At 46.2% G+C, this 21,482-nt stretch overlaps 3 protein-coding genes and 1 pseudogene across 3 annotated transcripts; 2 read left to right on the plus strand and 2 right to left on the minus strand.

The window, feature by feature from the left end:
• Nucleotides 1-21,482, plus strand: part of LOC146546240 (protein cramped-like) — a 51,309-nt pseudogene continuing 29,827 nt past the window's right edge.
• Nucleotides 6,155-7,921, plus strand: LOC146546241 (uncharacterized). The gene is made up of 8 exons (XM_085265142.1): nucleotides 6,155-6,514; nucleotides 6,587-6,622; nucleotides 6,700-6,870; nucleotides 7,002-7,115; nucleotides 7,276-7,338; nucleotides 7,422-7,484; nucleotides 7,572-7,673; nucleotides 7,770-7,921. Exons 1-8 carry the CDS (start codon nucleotides 6,442-6,444, stop codon nucleotides 7,871-7,873), a joined length of 726 nt encoding a protein of 241 aa, XP_085121268.1. The 5' UTR covers nucleotides 6,155-6,441; the 3' UTR covers nucleotides 7,874-7,921.
• LOC146546242 (uncharacterized protein F54H12.2-like) lies at nucleotides 14,188-15,544 on the minus strand. The gene has a single exon (XM_085265586.1). It carries the CDS (start codon nucleotides 15,542-15,544, stop codon nucleotides 14,303-14,305), a length of 1,242 nt encoding a protein of 413 aa, XP_085121712.1. The 3' UTR covers nucleotides 14,188-14,302.
• LOC146546243 (uncharacterized) lies at nucleotides 19,521-21,233 on the minus strand. The gene has a single exon (XM_085265175.1). The coding sequence runs from the start codon at nucleotides 20,862-20,864 to the stop codon at nucleotides 19,521-19,523; it is 1,344 nt and encodes a 447-aa protein (XP_085121301.1). The 5' UTR covers nucleotides 20,865-21,233.

Genomic DNA, 21,482 nt, shown 5'->3' on the forward strand with positions numbered 1-21,482 from the left:
ATGAACAGAGACGTTGCCTCCTCCTGTGTCTTGTGTTTTACGGAGTCGTGGCTCTGTGAGGACATCCCGGACAGCGCGCTCAAGCTGGAGGGCTTTCATCTGCTGCGCGCGGACCGGCAGGCCTCTCTCTCTGGTAAGACCACAGGTGGACGTGTCTGCTTCTACATTAATAGTGGCTGGTGCACAGATGTAACAGTGATTGCTCAGCACTGCTCTTCCTCTCTGGAATACCTTTTTATTCACTGCAAACCGTTTTATTCTCCGCGGGAGTTTGCTTCATTCATCTTGGCCGCTGTTTACATCCCGCCAGATGCGGATGCGCAGGCAGCTCAGTGCGCACTCGCGGAGCAGATACTGCACATGGAGCGGACATTCCCGGACTCTCTCATCATTGCTCTTGGGGACTTTTACAACACCCCCCTCCTCACCCCACACAAAAGAGGATTTCACACCACCTCCTCCCACCACAACCCTTCATATTCATGAAGCAGATGCGAGGAAGCAGTTTAAGAGTCTGAATGCTCGGAAAGCTCCCGGCCCAGACGGTGTGTCTCGTCTACTGGACGCAGCCGGAGGGTTCACTTGGTTGTTTGCTCTCAATAGAAGCTGAGCGCGTCTCCGTGTCTGTGCTGGTAAACGATACTGAGTCCCAGTGCTCAGTAAACTGTACACCTGACCGTTATTCTCCCACTGAATCCGGTGTGTCCACGGTCCAACACGTGCTCAACACGATGGTGCTGACCGGTGCCCAAACACACCAGAACACCAAATAAGTAAAATAACACAAACACGAACTTCTCCATGGCTCGTCGGGATGGCAACTGCTCCAAAAGTGACACATGAAATAGGCTGACATTTGAGTTTGACACGGGAGGTGAGGGGGTGTTTTGAATATGCTTGACTCCGTCACGAGGTTGCGCACAGCATCACCGGCAAGGGGGCTTGGTTTGAGAGGTTTTTGGCATCTGTGATGTGATTTACAACCATCCACCCATGTACAGCAAGAAGCCGCACTCACAACCGTGGGCATCAGCAAGTTGGTGAAATTTAAACAAAACAAAACAGCATTCCATCTGAAACTCTCTTATTGTACCCAAAATACAAATTTTAGTGATTACATGTGGCTTCATTAATTATGTTCAAACGGATGAATACATAACGCAAGTAATAACTTTATGATCAGTCAGTGAATGAAGGAGCTCAAGAGTGCAAATATAGTTGCAATAAAGTGACAAATATGCCCTTTTATGTCAAACAAAGACCGAAATAAGTGGCATCAGTGTGAGGATGAGAATGAGCGATCCAACCTCACACTGCAGATATCAGGGCAAAGCACAGTGGGGGGGTTGCAGTCTGCGCGCACAAGAGGGCTAACAACGCTGTGAGTGACGGAATCCACCCAAACTGAGGAACAGCTTGTTCCCCAGAGCTGAAGCCTGCACTGTTTGCACTATAATATAATATAATATAATATAATATAATATAATATAATATAATATAATTAGGGCTGTCAAATGATTAAAATTTTTAATCAGATTAATCACAGCCTAAAAATTAATTAATCATGATTAATCACAACTCGAAATATGACCAAAATGTGTGCAAACATACGGACAGATAGCGGATTTTTACACACTTGTTAGTGTTATTTAATGCTAAGACCACGCTGAGTGGCCTGCGTTCACTCAGCGTGGTCTGACGTAGGCTGGGTGTTGTGCTGGAAGCGAATTAATCACAGCCTAAAAATGTATTAATCGCAACTCGAAATATATGTGTATATGTGTGTATATATGTGTAAAAATCGGGACAGATAGTGGTTTTTAACACACTTGTTTGTTTTATTTATTATTAATTGTGAGTACAAGCAGTACAAGCAGAACAGGGCTTCAAATAATTGTGAGGGATTTTTACTGAATGTTTTCCACCCGTTTAAATCTAGCACATTGTTTTATCCATATACATCTTCAAGTTCACAGAACATAGGCCTAATTCAACAGGCAAAATGTGGAGGCAGGAGTGGCCAGGTATCTGCGAGCAAGGCGGGCCAGCTGGCTGTGGGCTCCTGCATGAGCTGCCCACCACTGTAAGGGACAGTCCTCTAAGGCAGTGCAGGGCTCTGCTCTGTAGCGCTGTATGGCTCTGTCCTGCTGTACCTCCTCCTCTGACTCAGAGTCAGAGTCCATCTGCAGCAGGCTCAGCCTCTTCTTGGCTGGACCTTCTTCTGCAGTGTGTGATCTTCTAGGAGAGTCTTCATGCAGCATGCCTGCCAGTGTGGTCCACACTGCTTCTCTGTCAGTCTTGGGCACACTGCGTAGGTCTTTAAAACGTGGGTCCAGTGCAGTTGCGATCTGGAGCCATGCATAGTTGGTATGTTCCTGGCGGGAAGCAAGGTCTTCCTTAAACTTCTCTTTAAACCTCACCACATATGCAGGGTCCTCATCAGTTACTTCCATGACACGGCGCAGGTGGCAGAAGGCTGGTAGAACTACAGAGCAGGAGACGTAGGCCTCTCCTCCCAGCAGTTCAGTCACATATCTGCAGTGGAATACACACATACACACATGGGGTGGCTGTAGCTCAGGTGGCAGAGCAGGTCAGCCACTAATCAGAAGGTCGGTGGTTCGATCCCAGGCTGCCTCCTGGCTGCATGCCAAATATCCTTGGGCAAGATACTAACCCCGTGTTTGCCTACTGGTGGTGGTCAGAGGGCCCGGTGGCGCCTGTGTCCGGCAGCCTCGCCTCTGTCAGTGCGCCCCAGGGCAGCTGTGGCTACAATGTAGCTTGCCATCGCCAGTGTGTGAATGTGTGCGTGAATGGGTGAATGACTGAATGTAGTGTAAAGCGCTTTGGGGTCCTATGGACTAGAAAAGCGCTATACAAATGCAGGCCATTTACACACACACACACACACACAGATAAGACAGCAAATTAAAAAAAGCTTTTTAATACTAGGTAATATTAATAAAATATTTGATTTCATTTATTTTTTAAATAAGACATTTTCATAATAACAAAACTGATTTAAGATGTATGTTTGATACATTTAATCTAAACCTACAATTATGGTCACAATGACAGGCTCACCTGCAGGGCTCTAGAAGTGTCTCCAGTCTCTGGAGTTTGTCCCACTCTGGAGGCGTCAGGAGGACAAGTTTATGCTTTTGTTTATCCAGAGTCGCGGTTACTGCAGTTTGGTTGCGGATCAAGCGCTTCACCATCTCCAGCGTGGAGTTCCAGCGCGTAGGCACGTCCTGGGCCAACGGCTCCTGCTTGCGCCCCAGTGACACCTGCTCTGCGTTCAGCTCTGCTGTGTTTGCTGGGCTGTGCTTAAAATGGCCAACAATTTTGCGGCATTTGGCCAGCGCAGTGACAAAGCCACTGTCTGCGAGACTCACTGTGATGCATCTCTGTAGAATGTGCGCGGTACACGGCATGTGATTGAATGGCATGATGCGAGCCGCGGCGATCATATTGCGCGCACTGTCCGTGCCTACTGTTGTCACCTTCTCCTCAATTCTCCACCTGCGAGCAACAGTCTGGAACTGCTCTGCACAAGCCTCCGCAAAGTGCCGCTCTTCCGTTTTCATTATAGTCAGCGCAAAGGATGTCAGACCCCAGGCTTCAGTGATTAAATGCGCAGTAACTCCCAGGTAATTGTCATTACTCAATGATGTCCAGTGGTCTCCTGTCAGAGCCACGCATTCTGTGTGAACTAAAGCCTCTTCTTTTTTCTTTTTCTCCGTTTCATACAGTTCGTGGATTCGAATTGTTATTGTGCTTCTCGCTGGGGGCTTGTAGGACGCGTCCTGAGATGCAACCTTTAAAACATCCGCAAAGCCCTTGTCCTCCACAATGCTTAGCGGTCTGCAGTCCTTTGCTATCCATTTGGCTATATTGTCGGTCAGTTTGTCCAAAGAAGACTTACCGAGTGGCCTGCGTTCACTAAGAGTGGTCTGACGCAGGCCGGGTGAAGCTGCTGCCCCGACAAACGCGTGTTTGGCATTAAGGTGGTATTTTAAGGTCGAATTTGAACGGTGAAATTGAAACTCTTTACTACAGTGAGTGCAAATTACAACGCGTTTGTTTATTGTCCCATCTATGTTCTTCTTGTATTTAAATTCCCCATCCAGAAGGCCATCCGCTTCCTGCTTCTCCATTTTCAGTGGCGCGGTAAACAAATCAAGTGGAATTATGGGAGCGACTTATCTGCGTGTTGCGCTAAATAGTTAAATATTCTAACGTAATTAATTCCAAAATTTAATTATCGCAATAGAGAGTTAATCCCATACAGCTTATGACAAAATTTGATCCGAAGTGATTGATGGCCCTAATCACGACCTTTTGACCTCCCGCCCCTCCCCTCCGTGGGAAACCCCCAGCGTGACGAATCGTATCCGGAGAAAGGGGGGTGGGAAACCCCCCGCGTGACGAATCGTATCCTGAGAAAGGGGGGCGGACCCCGGAAGCGCGCCATCTGTTGCTAACCGTAACGAATTGCACCCCGAGAAAGGAGGGGTGAACCCCCGGAAGCGCGTCATCTGTTGTTGGGGGAAAAAAAAGTTTTTAGAGGGAGGGGGAAAACCTCCGGAAGCGCGTCATCTGTTGTTGGGAAAAAAAGTTTTTAGAGAGGGGGAAACCTCCAGAAGCGCGCCATCTGTTGGAGGGGAATAAAAAAGCAGAGAGAGGAGTCCGTCACAATTTCTAAGGCACAGACACAAGATGGATTTCCTTCTGCAGCCCCGCAGCGGTCCTGTGTCCGATGAGATCTGCTCTCCCAAAGAAGAAGGTTTTGAATATGACATATTCAAATACAGCATATTTACTATGGAAGGCATCGATCCGGACCTTATGACCCTACCGGAAATACTCCGGAAGTGTCTAGTCATTTTCAGACCTGTTGCATCATGTTCCCTAACCACAGCGGTGATGCAGCAGATGATTCTGCGATGAAAAGAAGAACTTTCTATCCGCTTGTAACCTTTAAGATACACCATAGCTTGTGATGAAAAGAAGAACTTTCTATCCGCTTGTAACCTACAGGCTGCCTATGTGTAAAAAAAATTGAATAAATATCGCTTAGTGAATACTACTTTTCCTTTTGAGAGTCCTTTTTTTACAAGAGACTGAAAAAACAAACCAGCGACAGGCGATCTTGTTTCACACACACACACACACACACACACACACACACACACACACACACACCTCTGTGGGAAAGAGTCAACCATGAGAGTTTTGTCGACAGCAATTGTCCATTTGGCAAAACAAATATCCGTCTCAAAGCTGTATTTTACCGTTGCAGAAAACAGAAGGCGTTCACAAGAAGGCACACACACACACACACACACACACACACACACACCCACCCCCACCCCGCGGACCAAGGAGGAGTGAGTCAGCAGATATCAGTTTTGTTTTTTGTTTTTTTTTTTTGTTTTTTTTTCTCAATGCTTATATCCTATAACACGCCCTCCAAAAAAAATATTATTATTATTATTAAAACATCTATATGAGGTAGGTTTTGCGCAACCTGCTCCTTGTCAGACCAAAGTAGAGAGTTTTTTCTTCAATACTTTAACAATAAGTTTTCTCAATAGATAGAAAATGATGACGCTGAGGAGTCAACATTCGATATTATCATTGCTTGTAACCCTGTTTTTTACATCTCCCCATAAAACTAGTCTTAGCGAGGAAAAAAGCTCATATTCGAATAAGTTTATTAAAGCACCCCCTCTGTGGGAACGAGTCAACCATGAGCCGAGTTTTGTCAACAGCAATTGTCCATTTGGTAAAACAAATATCCGTCTCAAAGTCGTATTTTACCGTTGCAGAAAACAGACGGCGTTCACAAGAAGGCCACACACACACACACACACACACACACACACACACACACACACACACACACACACACACACACACACACACCCCGCGAGGCAAGGAGGAGTTTTTTTCTTCATTACTTTTTACAATAAGTTTTCTCAATAGATAGAAAATGATGACGCTGAGGAGTCAACATCCGATATTATCATTGCTTGTAACCCTGTTTTTTACATCTCCCCATAAAACTAGTCTTAGCGAGGAAAAAAAAAATCTAATTATTCGAATAAGTTTATTAAAGCACCCCCTCTGTGGGAACGAGTCAACCATGAACCGAGTTTTGTCAACAGCAAGAACAAGGTCAGACAGCAATTGTCCATTTGGTAAAACAAATACCCGTCTCAAAGCCATATTTTACCGTTGCGGAATGGGGGAAAACAGACGGCGTTCGCAAGAAGGCAATCAAAAAAAAAACAAACCCCCTCTAACTACCGGTATTGTCAAGAGAAAGATGCGAAAAACAGATGCTTCGCTAGACTAGGATAAAATGAGAGAAGAAGCGGAAGGGGAGTCGCTATCTGTGACAGTTCTACCAATCGCGAGGAAGAATCCGAGAATATTATGTCAGCATCCCGTTCAAACAACGCCGCCGATCAGAGGGCCATCTCGCCGGATCTGTTCATACCTCACCCCGGTAAGTTTTTTTCTTTACGACTTTAAATTATATATCAACAGAGATGTCAATAATTTGATTACTTTCTTTTAGATTTCTACATCAATGATTTCACGCAAGTGGACTACGGTACGTTTAAATAAGTATATACCATTTTTTAAACAAGTTTAGATAGACTTGATTTAACCATGCTCTGATACTTACAGAAACAATCGATAATGCAGTGAGTAACAGCAGAAATCCGGCCGTTTTCCACGGCGAATTAGAAGACATATCCCCCGCAGAATCTCCGCTGCCGCCGCATCGAAGAGAAGACGGCACTATTTCCGTCTCCGCATACCGGGAGAACCGCGGAGAAAAAAGTTTTAAAATCGAAGGTAAACAATATGATGCATTATCAGCCATTTTGTTGAATAACAGGATGTGACGGAGTAATCCGAGTGTGCTATACCGCCCCTCCCGACCCGGAGCAGATTTTTTAAAAAAGTTTTGCTTTATTTCTCGACAGAGGTAACCGAGAATATACAGACCCCGCCGCAGCGAAAAGAAGAAGAAGACGACGACGTTATTTTCGTCAACGCATACCGGGAGAACTGCAGGAAAATACCTTTTAAACCAAAAGGTAAACAATATGATGCAATATCCGTCATTTCGATAAATATCAGGATGTGGCGGAGTAATCCGAGTGTGCTATACCGCCCCTCCCGACTTGGAGTGGTATAAAGCGAGCTAAAAAGTTTTTTTTATTAAATCTTTCTCTTTTCTGTTTTATTTCTCGACAGCCGAGATTGCGGATATACCTATTCAACCCCCCTCCGCTACAGACAATTGCGCGGAGGAGCGAGGTAAATAAAAAGTTTTTTCATTCTCGAAAAATAGGAAAGAGGAGGTTGTTTTCTTAAATCTCTTCTGTTTTATTTCTCGGCAGCCGAGATTGCGGATTTACCTAACCAATCCCCCGCCGCTACAGACAATCGGGCGGAGGAGCGAGGTAAATAAAACGTTTTTTTTCATTCTCAAAAAATAGGAAGGATGAGATTGTTTTCTTAAATCTCTTCTGTTTTATTTTCCCCGACAGAGACCGATACAGAAAATCAGACGGAAGAAAATCAGGCTGAGGAGGAACCGTCCAGATCGCCTCCTATCAGGAGAGTGAGAGCTCCTCTCGGAAGACTGAGAGGTAATTGACTGGGGGATGAATCGAACCTATTAAACTTCTCTGCTCTATAAAAAATGTAAGGTTTAAAAAATACATTCTGTCCGTCTTTTCTTACAGCTCGACGGATGCTTCATAAGAAGAGAATCCTTGAAAAACTCGCTTTCATGTACGTCGCAACAGTTCGCACATTTGCATCGATATACAGACACAAGGACCTGTAAAGTAAAAGCATGTAAAAGTCTGTGAATTAAGAAATAAAGAAAATCATGTCGGAAGAACACAGCATTCCTGAGGCTTTGTTGGAAGCCGTGGCAGAATTAAACAGAAACCATGAACATTTAGCCCCACCGTTAGAAAACAATATAGCCCCACCACCACCAAACGACCCTCTACAACCTTTAGAAAACGCATTGCAGATCCTCCTTCAAAACATTGAAAACGAGCGGCTTGCCGGTCTACTGAACTTTGACCCTCTGCAGCCGATAGAAAATGCTCTTCAGCTCTACGACCGGCAGCAGGGGGAGGTGCAGCAGCAGGTGCAGGTGGAGCAGCAGCATCAGCAGCACCCCAGGGAGGAGGAGGAGGACCGGCCTGCGGAGCATCAACAAGGAGGAGGATCTCGGGTACAGAACGATGCGGTGACTCGCCGCGAACATTTTAATAATTTCGAAATAAGGCGAGTATTTAACATTCCCTCTCCGGATGAAGCGAGCGACCTCGCTCAATTTTACCTCAACGTCAGGGATAATTTTGTAGATCTAGCGGATAGGGTCAGACCGGAAGTTAGTCGTAACGACCGGGTTCAACTGGAGATCATCAGCGAGCACGCGCGAAATCACTCTGTTTTTAACGTCGATGACGAAAGCGCTGAAAACATTGTACCGGTTTTTGAGGACCTGCTAGCCAGGCTGATACAATCAAACGGAGCGATCGTCGCAGGCTCTCCCCTAGAAATTGTTGTGCAAGTAATTAGAAATCCTAGAGGCGGTGGCAGTAATGACCCGCGTAAAAAGATTCACAAAATGTTAGACGATGAAATTCTAGTCAAAAAGCGACGCTGTCTGTACGTGGTAAAAAACAAAAACGATAATCTGTGTTTTGCCATCAACCTGATTCACCTCACTCAACCTCATTTCACAGATAAACAGGCCCTGGAACGCGGCAGAGAGCTGCAGCGTTTAGCGGGGTTGAGCGATCGCACTCAGGTAACTCTCACCGACATAGGTAAATTCGAACAAATACTAAAACGTAAAATCGTCGTGTTTTACCGCCCGCGCGAGGACAGAACTCTTTCATTAATCGAAACAGACTACCCGAACACGCCTCACCCGCTGTACTTATTCTTATTCCACCATCACTATTACGGGATAAAAAATCTAAAAACATTTTTAGGAATTCAGTACATTTGCGACGAATGTCACCGCGGGTATTATAAAAGAGAAGAACACTTTTGCCAAAACCGCTGCAACCTCTGTTTTGACCCCGCATGCCCCTCTCACTTTCTGGACTCTGTAATCTGTACGGATTGTAACAGATCATGTCGCACACGTGCGTGTTATTTAAAGCACAAACAACCTAGAATTCACTCCGGTTCAGACCTCAGCGTTTGTCAACAATTGTATAAATGTCCGGACTGCAAGCACCTCTCCCGTCGCGGAATGCACAGGTGCACAGCCGCCAGATGTAAAATCTGTCGCGCGGAGCTTCCTCCCGACGACGATCAACATCTGTGTTACATCCAACCTTTGAAACATGAAAACTCTGATAACGCTTCCATAATCTTTTATGACTTTGAAACCTTCCCAGACAGGGAGGGGGCGCACGTCCCTTACCTAGTGTGCACAAAATCTCTAGAAGGAGAAGAGTGGCACGCTTACGGTGTAGACTGTGTTGAAAAGTTTCTCCAAAGATACAGAAGGAAAAAATATAGAGAGACCACGTTCGTTGCGCACAACGCGAAAGGGTTTGACAGCTATTTAATTCTAAGCCACCTGGTGGGGGGTGGGATGACGCCCTCTCTCATCATGCAAGGCAGTAAAATTATATGTTTCACAGAATCCGATTTCCTTCTCAAATTCATAGACTCGCTTTCTTTTCTCACCATGCGTCTCAGCGCTATGCCCAAAGCTTTAGGCTTCGAGGACAAATCCAAGGGATTTTTTCCTCACAAATTCAGCTCGCGGGACCGCTTAAAATACTCGGGTCCGTACCCTCCTCCTTCAGATTACGGGGTGGAGCGTATGTCACCTCCCGAAAGGGCTGAGTTTTTGCAATGGCACTGCGAGGCCTCCCGGGGAGTGTTTAACTTTGAAAAAGAATCCCTGTATTACTGCCGAAACGACGTTAATATTCTGAGAGAGGCGTGCGTAAAGTTCAGAGACGGGTTTATAGGCGAAACTAAAGTAGACCCTTTCAGCTGCGTCACTATAGCTTCAGCCTGCATGAAAGTGTTTCTCACCAATTTCCTACCCGAAAACAGTCTGGCTATCCCCTCGCCCGACAACTACGGGCGCAGGTTCAAAGCCTATTCGCACGCGTCCATTCAGTGGCTGGAGTGGGTAGCTCACTCTCAGAAAATTCCCGTTCAACACGCTCTCACAACCGGCGGAGAGAAAAAAATAGGCCCGTACTTTGTCGACGGATACGCGCTGATTAACGGGGAAAAGTGGGTGTGGGAATTTCTGGGATGCTTTTATCACGGCTGTCCAAAATGCTACAGGCCTGAGGAAATCTGCCCTTTGACCCGCGCTCCTTACGGGGACCTGCACGCCTCTGCCGAGGCGAGGCTCCGGGAGCTGAGAAACGTTTACAGAGTCCGCACGGTCACTCTGTGGGAGCACGAATGGAACGAGATGAAAAAATCGAACGAGGAGGTTATAAATTTTATGCGGAACTACGAAGTCCCGGAACCTCTGTCTCCTCGCTCGGGGCTTTACGGAGGCCGCACTTCGGCCTTGAGACTGCGTTACAGCGCCTCGCCAGGAGAAAATGTGTATTACGTAGACGTCACATCCCTGTACCCTTACGTCAACGCCAAACGCGCTTACCCTCTGCATCACCCCCAAATCATCAGAGAGAATTTTGCAGACCCTCGCAGTTATTTCGGGTTGATCAGAGCCACCGTTTACCCGCCGCGCGGGCTCTATTTCCCCGTTCTACCGTACAAAACCCCCGGAGGTAAATTAATATTCTCCCTCTGTCGCACCTGCGCCGAGACCAATCAACAAAGCGGTCCGTGCCTTCACGACGATGAGGCCAGAGCTCTCACCGGGGTCTGGGTCACCGTCGAGTTTAACAAAGCCTTAGAATTAGGTTACAGAGTGGTTAAAATCACAGAGGTCTGGCACTTTGATAGTAGCAGCAGCGATATTTTCGCCGGCTATATTAACACTTTTCTCAAAGGCAAACAGGAAGCCTCCGGTTATCCTCCGGAAGCTCGCGACGAGGATGAGAGGAACAAATACGTGGAAGAGTACCACAGGCATCAGGGCATACGTTTAGACCCGTCAAAAATAGAGGTGAATCAGGCCAAAAGACAAGTTTCGAAATTGTGTCTCAACAGTTTCTGGGGAAAGTTTGCTCAGAGAGCCAACATGACTCAGACCGCTCTGGTCAGAAAGCCGAGTCAGTTTTTTAACTACGTCTTTTCAGGACAGTACGTCTTTAAACACGTCTCTTTTTTAAAGACCAAAAAACAGGAAGTGGCTTTAATTCAGTGGAGCTATAACGAGCGGTGCGTGATACCTCCCGGCGCTACCAATAACGTTTTTATTGCCGCATTTACTACAGCCTACGCCCGCCTAAAACTCTACGAGTATTTAGAAAAATTGCAGCGCAGCGTTCTGTACACCGACACCGACTCTCTGATCTACGTAGTGAAAGAGGGGGAGGAACCTTTAGAGCTGGGTAACTATCTAGGGGATCTCACGGACGAATTAGACGGGGACACCATCCAGGAATTTGTCTCCGCGGGTCCAAAGAGTTACGCCTACCGGACCAGAAACAAAAAGAAAATGGTGGTAAAAATGAAAGGAATAACGCAGACGAGAGAATGTTGCGAACGCGTCAATTTCGACAGTATGAGCGGGTTGGTGGAAAGTTACCTTTCTGGTATGAAAGAGGCGGAGCTCCAGACCCCTCAGAACGGAATTCAGAGGGATAAGAGAGGCTTTGTGCTCAAAAACAGAACATTTCAGAAAAAGTTTCGCGTGGTTTACGACAAGAGACGTCTCTTTCCAGACGGTACAACTCTGCCTTTCGGGTACTAGTGTTTTTGTTTTCTTCTAAAAAAAAAAGAATGGAGGAAACTGATTTTGATCACAGACTGAAAGTGCCTTTTTCCTGTCTAGTTGTGGGTCCTAGCGGGTGTGGGAAAACTCATTTTGTAAAGTGTGTTTTGGAAAACTGTGAACGCGTCATGGATACTGTGCCCGCGAATATTGTGTGGATTTATACTTCTTTTCAACCCATGTATGAGGAGCTTTCAAAGACCAATAAAAACATTAAATTTATCGAAGGGCTGCCTGATTCTTTTGAAGATTTCCGAGACGTTCTGGTGGTGCTGGATGACGTCATCTTTCAGGCCTCGGATCACCAGGAAGTGGTTAAAATTTTCACTCAATACCGCCACCATAAAAACGTCTCGGTTATGATGCTAACCCAGAACGTTTTTCATCAGGGTAAATACAGCCGCACCATCAGCTTAAACTCCAATTATATGGTGTTGTTTAAAAACCCCAGAGACAAGCTGCAGATTGAGATTTTGGCCCGTCAGATTTTCCCTTCGCAAAAAACATTTTTCTCAGACAGTTTCAAAGACGCCACCGAGGAGCCCCACGGGTATTTAATCCTCGATCTCACTCCCTCGTGCCCAGAACGCTACAGAGTGCGCGCCGGTCTGCTTCCGGGGCAGTACCCCGTCATTTACCTGCCTAAACCCAAGTAGCCATGTCTCAGCGTATAAAAAGAAACGCAGTCTTACTGCAAGCTCTGTACCACGCGTCGCCGCAGAAACGCAAAGACATTCTCGCTCACAGCTCCCCGGATTTCCTCCAGGCGCTGTGCGAGATAGCTTTAAATCTTTTAAAGGGAAACATACCTCTTTCCGCTCCTCAATACCAAAAACTGAAACGCCAGAAAAAGATCATCAGGCTGCTGGCCGACAAGAAAACGAGTTTAAACCGTAAGCGTCAAGTTTTAAAGAAACAAACGGGCGGGTTTCTTTTCCCTCTGCTGTCCGCAGCCGTACCCATTCTGGGGAACCTGCTGGGAGGAATATTTCAAAAACGCTGAGATGTTTAAAAAAATGATTCTCGTTCCCTCTCACGAGTTGAAAAAACTGACCCGACCCACCGAGCCTACCGTCAGAGAAACTGCCAAAGACGATTTGGACGAAAAGATGAAAGCCATACTGGAGGATCCGCGGCTAAATTCGTATGAAAAAATCAAAAGATACGAGTCTCTGCTGCGGAGATATCTCACACTCTCTAAACAGGACCGGGACGAGGAGAGTAGGCTGACTTTCCAGCTCCCGCCAGAGGAGGCGCAGCAGCAGGTGCAACAGCAGCAGGTGCAGCAGCAGGTGCATCAGCAGGTGCAGCAACAAGTGCAGCGGCCCAGAGAGGAGGATGATGAAATGATGGAAGAAGTATTAAAATCCTTACCCCCTCGAGATCGCAAAAACGCCCGCTACATTATGCAGAAATTACCTGAGGGTGGAGGAGGATGGACAAAGAGGGGTGAATTTGTTTACAAGGGGGATGCGGTGCGGGGTTCGCACATGATCGATCTATTTAAAAACCTCTCCCTCTCTTTTAAAAGTAAAAACCAAACGCGACCGAAAGGATGGAACGCGTTTTTAACTACTTTGGTCGAAACAAACATACCCTCATCCTCAATACATAACCGTATAGCTCGCGATCAGTATGCGCGTCTTAAATCTGTGGAGGAGGAGGAGGGAGGACAGACACCTGCGCGAAGGGGGAGAAAACCTTCTCGGGTCAAAATAACGCTTTCCCCGACCTGGACCTCTATGTAAAATCAAATGTTTTTTTTGTTTACAAATGAAATAAAAAACGCTGCAACAAACTTTTTTTTGTTTACGTTTCTTTATTTGATACACACATCTTTAAACTTTTGTAAGGAGCACGCCCCGTGATGACCTCTGCGAGAGCGAGCGGGGCAGCGTCCTTTCAGAAAGTCAGACACCATGTCATCATTTTTAAACACATCGTTATAGTACAGAGAAAGTATTTTACCGACGGATAACCCCTGAGCCTTGTGACATAGATAAAAAATGCAATGTTGCCCGCAAACGACAGACATAGGGTGCTGAAGTTGACGATCGTGATAGAGTATTTTGTCAGAGCGGCCTTCCAGAAACTCTGAGATGACCGAGGGATAGTGAGCAAAGTCGGGAGGGAATCCGTAAGAGTCAAAAAAAGTGGAGGAACCGTCCTTTTCCAGAGTCAGAGCCAGCCAGTGTTCTCCCCTCAAGTGCGAGGGGTGAGTGTTTACTATAAAGTAGGCGGGGGGTTTAAAGTCGCGCCTCAAAAAGGCCAGCTGGTCCGAGGCCCAAACACCGCAGAAAACGTCTCCCAAGGCGCGATGTAGAATGTGCTCCAGCTGAAGGTTATCCATGTGTGTATATTTTAGTAATAATCCACCAGCACCTGTCTTTTAGAGTCAATCTCCAGAATTGAGTCGTAGCAGGCATACACTATGAGAGTGGTGGTCTGAGGTAGAGGAACTCTGAATCTCATCTCCAGCCTCAAATTCCCGTTGGAGACGGGAGACAGGGCGTCAGCATCCTCGCTGGGTTCCAGATTAAAGGCAAAAAGGGCGTACCCTTCGTTAAATTCCCGGCGATCGATGCTCAGAGGTAAATCTTTGAGGTGTCTCCCCGTGGCGGAAAACATGTGATAAAACTCCCTGACCGAATTTCCGCGGTCAAACTGTGGCTGGAAAGCTTTGGCGGGCACCTGCCTGCCGTCCTGACACAACGCCAGATACTCTACATCGTTGTGTCTAAAGTTGAAAGGCGACAGATCCCTCCTCCCGGTGAAGGCGTCGTGATGAACCATGCCCAGGACCACGTATTTGGGCATGGCTCCCAGAAAGAGATTCTCTTGGTTGCAGATCCTGGAATTTTCAGGGATGGAGTAGGTTTTCACAGAAACGCGCGAAAGAGGATAGAGGGCGTTTCCTTTCATCAGGGCCGCGGCGTGCCCCAGCCTGACGGCCGGCGAGACAGTGACCTTTTTAACAAACAGAGAGGCCGAAGTTATTTTCAGAGCAAACTGCGAATCCCGAGTTCCCATCAGACTGAAGGCATCGCTGTTGCGTATCAATTTAATTCTCAAATCCACAGAGTTCAGCAGGAGCCTCTCGCAGAAGAAAATATCTGCGTGGAGGGGACCCAGCAGGTCCACTTCTCGCGACTCGGCCGTGAAAACGGCTCTCTGTTTTATCCCTCTGTTTGGCCCGTTGCTTATAACTATAGAATCCATGTCTCCGGCAGTGTCTTTGTAAAACAGACCGGCGCTGAATTGACTCTTTAGAGTGTCTTCTGAAAAGTTGAGCAGCGTCTCGATCATGGCCCTGTAAGGATGGGTGGCGCTGGACTGCGAAATCAATCGATCCCCCAGAATAACGTCGCACTGGCTGAAAATTGTGTTGAGAGGATAATTGATGAGGGCTACCCCCGCGTCGGGTGGGATGTTGGTCCCGTCCCTTTCCGTAATTTTCACTCTCAGATGGAGCATGGTGTCGTTCAGATCGAGATACTTTTCCCCGTCTCCGGGGATGAAAAATTCGATGGGTGAGTTGTCGTTCAAAGCAGAGAGGGGCTGACATTCTTGATATTTTTTATCCTCTATGGATAGCTGGGTCATGGGAGCCGAAAATAGATCCAGTTCGGCAAGGCTGCATTCGGCAGATTTCTTGTGTAAGAGAGACATTTTTTATTTATTTATTTTCTTCTAAAATATGTCAGAGCTCCTCTGGGGCTTCCTTCTCTTCCCGCTGCCAGCCTTAACTGATTTACTTTTTACTCCGACGCTTTTATTTTTAATCCGCTCGCCCGGAGGGCGTTTCCTCTTCCTGCGGGAGAGCACCATCATACCCCCCGCCCCCTCCTGGCGAGGCTCTGTCAGCTTACCCATCACTCTTTTCACAGCGTCTGTAGCGATATTGGTTGCGGCCGTTTTCAGGTGAGGTTTAGCTACGGCGAACCCGGATTTGAAGAGAGGAGACACGAAACGAAACAGTCTGGAGAAGATGGATCCTATCCCTCTGCCGTACATCACGGGCGCTCCGTAAAAACCCGGAAGGGAACCTCCCACCTGCCCCTCATAATACCTCACAAAACGGTGAGGGTCCTGCGGGAGACGCGCAGCCATTCTCAAGCCGGTTTAAAGTGCAGCTTGACTATCGTTTTCCCGTAAACAAAATCCACGAATCTGTCGCGGTCCGTTTTAATTTCTACGCGTATGGTTTTAATGTATTTTTTAGAAACGCGCAAGTAATGGACAGTATTATGTCTGATGCTGATCACGTCTCCGTAATCGCCTTTCACGTTAAGGACGCTGAGCAACGGTGAGTAACTGTCACCGACCGGCTGGTACTGAACGATGTCGGTGTAGAGAAACAGGTTATATACGCCCGCGTTCATATCGCACGGATACGGAGTAGAGCGCTTTGACAGAGTCCACCACTCGTTCGTTTTCAATCCTAGCATGTAAGCCAGAGGAGGGAAGACCTTTATTTTATGGCTCCCGACTCCTTTGATATCCAGACGCTTGGTGACGTTGTTGAATGAAGCCTCGAAGGACGGGTCGTACTTTTGGATCGCCGGCACCAGGTGATCCAATAGATCTTTAACGCGTCCGTAATGACCTCCCCTGCCGAATTTTAAAATCACCAGGGGCTGATCTTCCTCCGTCGTCCGCATCAGCTCCAAGTAGGAGGCGTCCGACGATAGATTGTACCATGTGCGCGGGTAAATGAATTCGCATAAGCCCACGCTCCATTCTCCGGTCAGCTCGAGGGGTTTGGCCAGATCCACCGTGTAGCAACCGCTGGTGTTATCTTTAAATAAACCCTTGCTGGCGTTGGAAGGCAGGGTCACGTAAAACCCTTCGGACTGCATGATGAATTTTAAAAAATGAGCCGAATGATGCGAGGGGTCTCTTTTTTTATACGCCTACCACTTCCGAGGCTTTCACCCAGCTGTTGAATTTATCCGGCCAGTTTTTCCACTTGACAAAAACCTGTTTTTCCCCTCTGACTGTGCGCCGCTTTAAAATCTTCTCCACATGAAACGCTTTGTCCTCGGTCAGTTTCACTTTCTGCAGCTCGGGCTCATAAAACGACCCATCAATGGGGTCCCCGTCATAATCTTGTAATTTATACACAGGTGGCGATCGGTGAAGGACCCTGATCACAGTAAAGATTTCGTCCGTGAAACTCTGTTCGTATTTTTTATCAAATACTCCTCTCAATTTGGATATCCTCACCAGATCCGCCTTCTTAAATTTCAACTTTATTTTAGGACGGGCGGGTGTGTTTCCATACAAGTTGCGAAACACCTGATCCGCGTTCTCGGGGCGCACCTCGGCAGGTGCCATTTTAATGCTGCTGTGATAACTGCGGTTATATCCTTCTAACAGGTCTGGCAACACCTCCAGATAGCGTCTGGTATTGCGCGCGGTGAAATATCTCCACATCCTCGTTTTCAGAGTGCGGTTAAATCTCTCCACCACCGAGGCCTTTAGATCGCTGGCGGTAGCAAAATGGGATATACCGTGATTTTTCATCAGAGCTTGAAAACTCTTGTTGAAAAACTCTTTTCCCGCATCGGTCTGTAAATTTTCCGGTATTTCACTCTCTCTCAACACAGATTCGAAAGCTTCAGTCACTTCAGAACCCGTCTTCTTTTTCAGGGGGCGGGCGTAAGCCTTTTTTGAAAATACGTCTATGACGGTTAATAAATAATTGAATCCGTCGTTGTATTCAGACAGCTGTCTCATGTCGCACAGGTCGGCCTGAAGCTGCTTCAGGGGTTTGGTCACAAACACTCTATTTCTCTTAAATCTTACTCGCGCCGGTTTGTGCAGAGTATAGGCGTCCTGCTCGGATAAAAAATTCTGCACCTTGCGGATATCAACTTTTTTACCAGTTTCATCTTCTAAAGCGCGTCGAAGTCTATTTACTCCTCCGAAACTACCTGGGTGATGCGGGTCATAATACACTTTTTTCATCTCACTTTTCTCGGCCATCTCGTCTTCTGATAAAAAGCTCGTCTGCGTTATAACGTCGCAGGAGTCGGCTTTTATTATTTTATTCAAAAACCAGAGGGCTTAATGTGCAGAAAACAGGAATACAATATTCAAAAACCAGAGATGAATGCTTTTTAAATATTTTTTATTCGAAACCAGAGGGTTTAACATGCAAAAAAACAGGGATACATTTTTATTCAAAAACCCTGAGATAAAACACACTTATAGAATACAAGTAAGTTACAAAAAAAAACAGGAATACACTTTTATTCAAAACCCTGAGATAAAACACAGTTATAGAATACAAAAACTCCTTTTTTTAAAATTCAAAACCAGAAGGTTTAACATGCGAAAAAAACAGGAATACATTTTTATTCAAAACCCTGAGATAAAACACAGTTATAGAGTCAAACGGTTACAAAAACTATTTTTTCTTTTTTTTTAAAAACATGAGGTAAACATGTTAAAAAGGTTACAAACAGGATACTTTTTTTTTTTAAAGCATACACGATTAAAAAATGAGGTAGTTTTTTTTTTTTTTGTTTGTTTTGTTTTTTAAAAAGAAACAGAATACATGATTAAAATAAAGCAGAATTAAAAAACGAGTTAGGTTTTTTTTTGTTTTTTAAAAAGAAACAGAATACACTTTTATTCAAAACCCTGAGATAAAACACAGTTATAGAGTCAAACGGTTACAAAAACTGTTTTTTCTTTTTTTAAAAAAACATGAGGTAAACATGTTAAATGGTTACAAACAGGATACTTTTTTTTTTAAAGCATACACGATTAAAAAATGAGGTAGGATTTTAAAAAAACAGAATACACGATTAAAAATGAGGTAGTTTTATTTTTTTTTTTTGTTTTTTAAAAAAGAAACAGAATACATGGTTTAAAAAAACAAGGTTAAATATAGGAAGCATGCAGGAAAAGAATCAGCAGCCTTTGTAAAACTCCGTAACCAAACGGAGTTCCCCGATTTTAACCACATCTTGCCCCACCAAATTGTCATAAGCGTCTGTGATGGCGTCAAAGACTTTCCTCACCGATTTCAGCTCATGAAGCAAGGTCTCCGCAACCATCCCGACTTTAACATCCTCAGTTTTGATGTTTCGAGCAATCAACAGCCGTTGAATGGATGGGACAAAGCGAGGAGTGAGCAGTTTCTTTCTGATGTTATAATAATTGTCAGAATAAAAATCATCCTCCAGAATTTGCAGGCACTCGTGTTGTCTCTGGCTGGGATGGTCTATCTTACATCCATTACATTCGTCGGTGCGGTGCTTGTTTATCACCAAGTTGACCAGATGATAGACAGCAGTTTTCACAGTGTCGATGAATAAAGAAGACGCCCAGCCGTCCATCTCGTCGGTATGCTGCTGCTGCTGCCGCCTCAGGCGCTTCAGAGGCCAGTAACCGGGAGTGTCGGGTACCACCTCGCCCTCGTCAGAAAAACAATCGGTGGAGCAGGTCTCCTCATCGCGAAGCAGGGGTGCAGAGTCCATCTCTCTCTCTCTCTGAGCTAAAAAAGGCTTTTTGATCGGACTTTTAAAACAGAAGGAAGGGGGGCGTGGTCCGGGAGGGGCGGGGATTTTCAGAAGCTGAGACTTTTCCTTACTCCTACGGCATCCCTCCAGCAGCGGCAAGTTTGAAAAAGAATTGTAATATCCTTCCTCACTTGCAGCATTCTTACGACCCACTCTTTGGCTGGTATAACCATCATGCTGCGAAATAATCCGCAGTCGGGGTTGAATTTTTCCATGACAAAAATGTCAGGGGCATCAGACTCGTCAGTCGAACGCAGACTTGCTCTCATTCTCCATCTCCCTGTGGCTGTGGTTCCTGAAGACCAGACGGTTGACAAGATTGTTTTAGTCTTGATCAGCTGCTCATCGTTGAAGCGTATGCCTCCGTTCCGCGGCGGGGGAGGGGGAATAGCTTCTATTTCTTCTTCCGTAGCTTTTTCTGGAGACGGGGGAATGTTTTCTTTATTCTCAGCGGCTGCTTTCTCCTCTTTTATTTCTGAAGCTGGGGGAATGTTTTCTTTTTTCTCAGGAGCTGCTTTCTCCTCTTTTATTTCTGGAGCTGGGGGCTCATCATCATCATCATCTTCTTCTGGAAGCTTTTCGGCCAGGGTCTCTTCTTCTTCTTCTTCTTCTTCTTCTTCTTCTTCTTCTTCTTCTTCTTCTTCTTCTTCTTCTTCTTCTGTAACTGTGTCGAGAGGATGATCATCATCATCATCATCATCATCATCAGCTGATTCATCAGGGGAGGAAACATCCTCTACAGAGGGGGTCTTTTCTTTATCCTCATCATTCTCAGCAGCAGTATCCTCTTTTTCATCAGACGAGACAGAAGGAGGGGAAGGAGGATCTTTTTCATCATGCTCTTCTTCATCACCGAAGCCGGAAGGAGAAGGAGGAGGAGGGGGAGGAGAATCTTCCTCTCTCCGGGGTCTTTTAGCGGCAACATCTTCCTCTTCAGGAATGGGAAAATCCTCATTTGCCTCTCCGATAGCCATCGCAACCAGCAGCTTCAGCACGGCCCAGTCATTGGGAGTCAGCTTCACAATGCTGCTCGATTCCGTCAAGCTTTCTCCTTCGTTCAACTGATAAAACCAGAGCTCCCCCGATTCATATTTGAATATGTAGCCCCACTTTCCACAACCCTCAGCAGGCAGAGTCCATTCTCCTCGCAAGTTTCTCGGTGCTGGAATTTGGCTGCGGAACATGAAGACACTCTTACTTCTTCCTTCTTTCCGCGGAGTGTCAGTTGCTTCGGGTCTGGTACTGTAGACAGACACCGGCGTATCGCTGATAATCGACGAGGCCCACTCGCTGCTGCTGCCGCCCATGCTCGAGGGTTCTGCGGGAGAGCAGATTTCTTCACCGTCCAAGTAAACAGGACCGCTGGAGGGTTGCAGAAGGAAAGAATCCATCTTGTGTGTGTGAGAGACTTTGAAATTGTGACGGGACTCCTCTCTCTGGTTTTTATTCTCCTCCCTCGCTGCAGTCCCTCCCACTAAAAACTTTTTTTTTCACATCAACAGATGGCGCTCTTCCGGGGGTTCACCCCTCCTTTCTCGGGGTGCAATTCGTTACGGTTAGCAACAGATGGCGCGCTTCCGGGGGTTCGCCCCCCTTTCTCGGGGTGCAATTCGTTACGGTTAGCAACAGATGGCGCGCTTCCGGGGTCCGCCCCCCTTTCTCAGGATACGATTCGTCACGCGGGGGGTTTCCCACCCCCCTTTCTCCGGATACGATTCGTCACGCTGGGGGTTTCCCACGGAGGGGAGGGGCGGGAGGTCAAAAGGTCGTGATTAGGGCCATCAATCACTTCGGATCAAATTTTGTCATAAGCTGTATGGGATTAACTCTCTCGCAATTAACGCGTTAATTTCGACAGCTATAAATATAATATAATATAATATAATATAATATAATATAATATATCATGTTGCTATTTAATGTTTTTTGTTCGTGTTGCAGCTGCTCTGTGAGCCAAGCTTTCGTTGTCTAAATTCAATGGCAATATATCTCTGCACCACACGATGGCG

Source organism: Mchenga conophoros, linkage group LG23 (assembly GCF_057382185.1).
Source record: "Mchenga conophoros isolate Kocher_MC1m ecotype Shallow Benthic linkage group LG23, M_conophoros_male_GT1.1, whole genome shotgun sequence".
NCBI lineage: Eukaryota > Metazoa > Chordata > Actinopteri > Cichliformes > Cichlidae > Mchenga > Mchenga conophoros.

Coding starts and splice junctions, on each gene's coding strand:
- LOC146546241 (XM_085265142.1), top strand. CDS start 6,442: ATGTCAGCATCCCGTTCAAACAACGCCGCCGATCAGAGGGCCATCTCG. Junction 6,515..6,586: donor TCTGTTCATACCTCACCCCG/GTAAGTTTTTTT, acceptor ACTTTCTTTTAG/ATTTCTACATCAATGATTTC. Junction 6,871..7,001: donor AAAAAGTTTTAAAATCGAAG/GTAAACAATATG, acceptor ATTTCTCGACAG/AGGTAACCGAGAATATACAG.
- LOC146546242 (XM_085265586.1), bottom strand. CDS start 15,544: ATGACCCAGCTATCCATAGAGGATAAAAAATATCAAGAATGTCAGCCC.
- LOC146546243 (XM_085265175.1), bottom strand. CDS start 20,864: ATGGATTCTTTCCTTCTGCAACCCTCCAGCGGTCCTGTTTACTTGGAC.